This window comes from Sphaeramia orbicularis, chromosome 17 (genome assembly GCF_902148855.1).
Source record: "Sphaeramia orbicularis chromosome 17, fSphaOr1.1, whole genome shotgun sequence".
Lineage (NCBI taxonomy): Eukaryota > Metazoa > Chordata > Actinopteri > Kurtiformes > Apogonidae > Sphaeramia > Sphaeramia orbicularis.
The window spans coordinates 31,988,042-31,995,739 of NC_043973.1; the positions used below are offsets into that span (position 1 = coordinate 31,988,042).

The 7,698-nt window shown below is 44.8% G+C and overlaps 1 protein-coding gene across 4 annotated transcripts in view; it reads right to left on the bottom strand.

The window, feature by feature from the left end:
* The window catches only part of skila (SKI-like proto-oncogene a), a 34,461-nt gene extending 29,286 nt beyond the window's left edge, over positions 1–5,175 (bottom strand). For all 4 annotated transcript variants that reach the window (XM_030161260.1, XM_030161258.1, XM_030161259.1 and 1 more), the window contains exon 1: positions 3,895–5,175. In XM_030161260.1, coding sequence (XP_030017120.1) covers positions 3,895–5,016 — 1,122 coding nt within the window. In that variant the 5' untranslated portion in view covers positions 5,017–5,175. The remainder of the gene's footprint in view (positions 1–3,894) is intronic.
* Between the last annotated feature and the right edge of the window lie 2,523 nt (positions 5,176–7,698).

The window sequence follows — 7,698 nt, forward strand, 5'->3', positions numbered from 1 at the left end:
AAGGCAAGACGACAGACTGGAGATTGACGTCAAGATAAAGGGACAAGTATAGGATGAAGAAAGACGCAGCCAAGGCAGCACAGTGAACGATTAGCATGCCTGCCAAAATCCAATTAGATTCAGCCCAAGAGAATGACTGACAAGCAGACAGACAGACAGAGCAGACAGCCCAGGAGACAGCCAGAGTGCAGCTGCACTGGTCTGCGGTAATGAAGTCACTGGTTTCCAAATAGCAAATAGAGGAAGCCAGAGAGATGCAGCTGTCTGCCGTCTGTGCCGCAGCCACTGTGTCAGCCTGGCTAGGGAGAGACACACAGAGGAAGGCTGTTCTCTCCGTCTGACACTTCTGACTCGGGGCCAGCACAACACCGAAAACAAGGCTGAGGCAAATAAGTAACACACAGCTATGTTCCTATGTTGGGCCATGAGGTTACGCTTGACAGGGTTGCGAAATGCCTAAATATCATGTCATAATTATCTCATTTATAGATAATGATTTATTTTTCTTTCACATACTGATGAAGTAAAGTTCCCCACTAAATCCAACAAAAAAGATACCATTAAAGACTGTGAACACTGTGTAAAACTATTCACATTTTAAGCTGTAAAAACTTCCCTTGTGTTTCTCTGAATCTTGAATGATTGCTGTCGGGGATTTTGCCATTTTGCTGTTTTGTAATACAGTTTCACTAGTACTTGTCTGATGACACACTGTGAACATGCAGCCCAAATAAACAAAATGTCCCTCCAGCTATCAGACAGATATTTCACAAGGTGGTGTTCATGATCATCAAATTGGAATTTCTGTTACTTCTTTGCCAGACGAAAAAAAAAAAAAAATCACCCAATAAAAATGATGACATATGATCATGTCTCAGTGGAAATTACAAGTGTCTGTCAGTCACTAATGGACAACATGAACTAATTTGTCTGTCACACACTTAAGTAATTGTTGAGATAAGGATTCAGCTTGTTGCAGTCTGTTATTGGCGTCTGTCTAGAAGGAAACTCTTTACACAGCAGGAATCAGTAGACAGGCTAGCAATGCCCGAGGGCTCCAAACCTTGTTTATAGAGACCAAGTCCTGGACTTTTTAACTGCACTTTCTCAAACCAAACACTCCTAACAGGATATGGTGCTAGTAGACACTATGAAAGGTGGAGGGGAAAAAAAACTTCCAGAAGGCTTAGCTTGTTTGTGTCTCCTCTCTACCAGAGGTCCCAGGACTCTCTGGTTAAACTAAAACAGCTTGTAAATGTGTGCATTGACGCTGTGTGTAAATAAGGGCCATTGAAAAAAAGGTCTGCAGTCGGGGTTAGACCAACATGCAGAGCCATCTTTATTAAAAAAAAGTATGTGTGACCATAAGCTGCCTGGCTGTTCTTCCACTAACATCAACTAGGATGTGGAAAGCATGAGTCACAAAGCCAGTGCAGTGGAGGCGGGTGGACAGTGAGACTCTGGAGGATGTTCAGGGTGAGAGACATGTCCGTCTGCCTTACTTCCTGTTCAGTCAAACACACACTTTCATCACACATAAACACAGAGTGGTTGGACCTGGAAGGGAACCCCTGTGTCCATGTGAAACAGGACACTGCCAGGTCACCTTGTTCTCTGGCCACTGACCTTTCACACACTCGTACATCCCCTCAGGTGGGGGGTGGGTCTTCTCACAGGCCACTTTCTTTCCAGGAATTTGGCTCTGTTGTGTTCATTTCTGTTTACAGTAAGTATAGACCAATGAGGTTTTTTCAAGATCTATTGGGCCAATAGCCAATATATGGAACCACATAGGCTGAAAAAACAAATTGAGAATATACATTTAAATAATATTTCAACAGTATATACATTAAGGTTCTACATATAACCAATAGGATAAGAGCAGTGACCATGAAGAGAAGACTAGGAGTGGGTTCAAAGCCAACGCAGTATAGGATTTTGAATTTCATTTAATTTATCCATCTAAAAATCATCTTAATATTTTAATATAAGAACTAATAACCATCATGGTAAATAATGGCTCTATCTCTCATATACACAGACAAAGTTGTGTGATAAAACATCCTCAATTCATTTGGAAACTCTAGACACTGACGCTATGGGCTGAAAATAAAATGAACAACAAAAAAAGGTGAAAAACACAGACTGTGAAATCACCGCATAGAGAGATGACAACACCTGAAACTGTGGTGAGACACAGGCTCCAGAGAGGCTGGCAGAGTGTGAGACAGAGAGACAAGGATGTGTCATACTAGCCTCCAGTTAGCAGCTTATTACACACAAACTCTTGCAATGTCTCACACATAAGCATGCACACAACAAAAATTGAAGGACACTCCATCCACTTTAAGCATATGCTTTTGTTCGTGTGTTGCGTCCGTGGTCTGTGTGCATTGTTGGCTGTGTATGTCTGACACAGTGTGCGTTTCCTCTGTGGTACTGAAATGTTTGTGCCTTTGACAAGGAATGTCTACGTCTTCCAAGACGCATACCTTGAGCCAAAACCGAGGAAGAGGAGGAGGACAGCAGGGAAAGAGGCAGGGCAGGAATGTGGTTGGGACGCTAGACGAGACAGCAGACGGTATTTCCGGTACATTCACACATCAAATTAACCAGACAGAGAAGGAGCAAAGCATCTCCCTATTTCAGATACTGCTCAGAATATAAGCCCTATTTTGCAATGATGTGCACATCTGAACACCACAGCCTCTCTACTTGACAGTTTTGCATAACCTGCTGCCTGAGATATTACCATCACAACAAAATGTTTTGTTTTTTTTTACAGAATGTTTCAGCAATACTGTTTTTTTAAGATCCTCGCTTGGAGTTTTACATTTGCGAATATAACTCACAGAACATAACCCCTCCTTTACCCAGAAATCACTACAAAAAAGGTCAATCCACTGTGGTCAGCAGGAGGTCATGAGACATAAACCAGTCAATGGCAGGGGCACAATCTAGAGCTTTTCCACCACTCAATGCTGACCTTTCAGAACCATGTTGTTTATGTATGCCCTTGTGTTTAACTGCACTGACACAATTTTTTTCTTACTAAAAATACAAAGCAAAAAAAAAGTTTGCTAGGCTTTAAGTAGCAAATCAATGAAGCCACTTTACTTTTTTCTAGAAGTAAAAAAAAAAAAAAAAAAAGTCACTCAGACTAGTATTCAGTCCACATAAAGTATCTGGTAGTGGTGTAGATATTTTCTAAACTTTAAGAAGCACCTGTATCTTACCTGAGTTGCTAAGCAACTCAGAGATCTTTACAAGCTTTCTGAAATAAATGTAAGTGATTCAATATCAGATTCAACAAAATTTTAAACCAAAATGTATAAAGATTTGTTTGCTTCAGACATAGGAATATGCAAAGAAAAACTTTAATTATGTTGAGAGAACAGCAGTATTTTAATTGTAGATTCAAGTGACTGCCAGAATGTCCTGCCAATACAGGAATTTAGAGACTCCTCCTTAGCCTGCAATATTGGCCTTTTGTTGAGTAACATTCCCAGTGACCTGCAGGTGACCTGAGGGGACAAATGATGCACTTCCCCTTCCGCAGTGGCCAGCTGGCCTAACCTCGTCTGATCAGACCTGGCCGGGCAGATGTCACCACCTGTTCCAGACCTCTCTCACATATAATGGGTCAGGGCTGGTTTAAGAAAACACCAGTAGTCTATAATCAAAGCTGTTAAGCATACAAAAACCACCACTGGGTCATCTAATCTGGGGTAAGAAGGTCAACTGACAACCAATTTAAGAGATTTTCAGAGAACATTATCAAGCATAATAAAACCACAAGCTCAACTGGCCTCCTTACTGGAATGATGATACATTACTAAATGCACATAGGCAAACACACACAAAAGAATGGGTATCAAGAAAAAGTGCACTTACTTTATCTAGGGACCGTTTTAACTGGTAATGGAACTTCTCTTTGACCTCGTCCAGGAGCTGCTTGAGCTTGGGCTCCTCAGGCGTACCCTGGTACTTTCTGGCAAGTTGCAAGTAGCAGGGCCACTTGGCTGAGTCAAAACCCCAGTGGCAGGTCCGCTTATCAGGTGACTTGTGTGAATGCATGACAAATTTCTGTGGGGAAAAGAGCAACTGGCACTCAACACACTGGATGCAGGGTGCCTCAGGCTGAGTATAGAACTGGGGCACGAAGAGACCCTGGCATTTCCCCAGACACTGGTGCTCCACCTGGAAGCTGGCTTCACTCTCCTTCAGCAGGCCCTGGGCCGACAGCTTACCACTGGGGTCAGCAGGCAAAGCTGCCCCAGGACGCAACAGAGCATTGCACAACCGTTGTGCATCCGTCAACGTAATGAGGCCACAGGAAGGTGCGTTGAACGGCAGGATGCCCAGCACCTTGAGGATGTGCAGCTGCTCAGCATCACAACGTGAACAATAGACGTAGAGCTCATCGCACACTGTGTTGATCTGCTGAAGTGAGAAGTCGCGAAGAACAGAGTTGAGTACCTGGGGCAGGCACAGACGCTTTTCGCCTCCTACAACGAAGCAGGAGATAGATTCACCTTCCAGCAATGAGTGGGTGAGTTCAGTGGAGCTGTCACAGGGAACCAGCAGAGGGCCCCCTCCCAGAACAGGAGGGGAGGGCAGGGGGGGCATGCCAGCAGGGGAATGCTCATGGCCAGTGCGGGCAGAGAAAGCAGCTGGGCCTCCAAGAGAGCTCTGGCTGCTGAGAGTGAACTGAGCCAGTGTGTGTTTGAGGCCAGGGCTCAAGTCCAGGGCTTTAGCAGAGCCCACCACGTGCAGTTCAGCCCGACCCTCTACATCTAATTCAGAGTCATGACGCAGCTCCTCCATTTGCTCCCTCTTCACCTTGGGAGTTTTGGGGAGGGAATCCAAGCTGCGACGCTTCAGGTTAATCTCTGCCATCACACGTTTCTTGATGGGAGCATCTTCCAGTCTCTCTCTGTACAGCCGTTTCAGGTTGCCCTTGAATGAGGTCAAGTCTTTGAAAGGGGTTTTCAAACTGGTCTGGGTGCTGGCCATGTTTTAGCACGGAGTTACTGTCGATTCTGTCTGCTGACTGAGTTCTTGTATTCCTGTGAGCTTTTCGTCCTTCTCAAGTCTTTTCAAATCACACAAATCTTCTGGTAGTTAGACACATGCATGACGACGGCTGAAGTTCTCTATGTTGTGATCTGCTCCCTAAGCACAGAAAAACAGGAATTTAGGAAGCAGAAGGGAAGAAAGTTATTCAGTTGTTATCTTAAAACTACAGTCAATCAACTCCTTTCATGTATAAACAAACTGAAAATTAGCTCATCAAAAAATGTTGTGGAGCATGAAATATCCATAAAGACTTTAAATGTTTTATGGCTACTGTCCGAGCGGGGAGCTGAGGAGGTCAATGGCTGTTTGTATGGACCACTAAGCCAAATGGCCATTACCATACTTCACACAAACACAAGGCTTTTTCAGACCTTGTAACTGAACCCCGGGGGTAAATTTGCATTGGGGTTTTTCACTGAAGAATTTGAAACAAACTTTCCAGCACAAAGTGAGAATTTTAACAGGCGAAACCAGTTGACCAGACATGACAACCCAGGTGAAATTCCATGTAACCCTGCCCTTCTTTCATTACATTGTTAATGTAAGCCTGATACACAATGGTCAAAAACATTTCACTTTGCAAATGAAAGTGCCCTTCCCAAATATATTGTGCCTTCCCCTAGGTCTGCTTACCCCACGCTGACCCCATCAACTCCATGAAAAACAATTGATAAAAGCGTTAACAGCAGTCGTCCCCTTCTCTCGGTCCTTTCACAGCTTGACATACTGCATTGTGGAAAGCGGTGTTTCCCCCCCCTTTTAACTCCGGTTTTACTGCGGATCTACTCAGCCGACCGTAATAAGGTAAACAACACTTAACTGGTATCCCCAATTTAAAGCGTAATGTACTTGATAATGGCTACTGCTGCAATATGACAGTAAGACACTCAGATAATATGCAAATATGCTGTAGTCAAATAATATGTATTTCAACAGAATAGAATAGAAATGGCATCATCAGCTTATCGTAGTGATCACAAAACCTTGAATATAAATTGAATTTGACGCTTTTCCGCACAAACATTAACATAACATTTTTTTTTCCACCAGCAGAAATGGCGTGCTGTAAAACTAGATTTCCTTTCCGAAGCGGGTTGGTGTTTGTGGGCGTTATAAGAGCAAAAAAAATAAAATCAACGTGGGTCGATAAAAAAAAAGAAAAAAACGCTGCTCAATTAAACCATCAGCCAGTAAATGCAGGTACACTGCCCGACTTTGGTGGGTGCATTACGGGACTCCGGGTTGTCTCATACAACCTCCAACCACATCGGTTTATTTCTGTCAGAAAATCTCAATGGCCGCCTTGTTTTCCAATAAATAACAACGCTTTTTCGTTCTATTTCCCAGAAAATAACCTCGCATCCTTTAATAGTAAAAGGGAAATATTTCCAAGTGTCACCCCCCACCAACACACACACACACTTCTCGTCTCCTTTTTGCTGCAAGGACACCGCGTATGTTAATACTCCGGCTCTGCTCCATCCTCAGCTCCCCCACCACCTCCTCCTCCTCCTCCTCCAGTCTGCAAACTGTACCTCGCCTCCTCTGCTGGCTCGCCACGACGGCACTGGTATGCAGACAGCACTGATAATGACATTCACTGTCTACACTACAGTCTGGTCTGGGAAGGGAAGGGAAAGGAAGGCACCGCGGTCAAGCGTTACGCACTCACCGATTTAGTGAGTGCACGACACGGGTTGACTACCGCGGCTTGTCCGTATGTCAGACACCCTGGTAGTGGAGCTTTACCCGACACACTCGACGGTCCACTCACTTAAAATAAGACTTGGAGGCTTAAATAATACCCCACGTTTGTCTGTAACAGTGTTTTAAATAGTAAATAACCGTCTCATTGCGACAGAATCTGAGAAATTCCGTTAGCTCTCCTGTCTATCAACGCTCTAATTACGCTACTAGCTAGCTTCACTACCCCCAGAAGATCCCGGTGTAATCAGCTACTAAGCAGTCTAACCAGCGGAGTATGCTAACATAGCCCTCCAGAGTACATACGAACTCAACCTGGCTCTCCCAATAACGACATTAAATCATACCGTCCTATCGGAAGGGGTGTCCCGGTAGAGCCAGGCTAGCCCCAACTGACGGGACCGACCGCGCTAACACTACGGCAGGCTAACCCCACATACAGAGCCATACAGCGGGCTACAACCGTGTTAGCTTCGAACCCCGATTCAAAGCTAACCCGTTGAACATTTTTACATTTGTACACACCGAGGTCCACTAACGGAAAATACAGGCACGGCTCACTTTAGAAACATGTCAGTCAAATGTCCGGCTCGGTGTGTGTAACGGTGTAAACACTTGCCTGGATCCTGTGTTCGGTCGTCCTCACTCGTCGGAGGTCTGCTCAGTACTGGAAAAGCCTGGCGGACCGTCAACAAGATGCAGCTAGACGAGCCACTACAGCCCCGTAACGTCACACTGCACACGGGCTGAGAGGCGGAGACGTCACCCGGCTGACGGAAACTATGCGGGGGTGTCTCTGTCTGTCTGTCTGTCTGTCTGTCTGCCTGCCTGTCTGTCTGGGAGGTTTGTTTCCTCCAGCAGTAGGCGAAGCTCTGAGCAGAGAAGCAGATAAGACACAAACAGAAGATGATGATA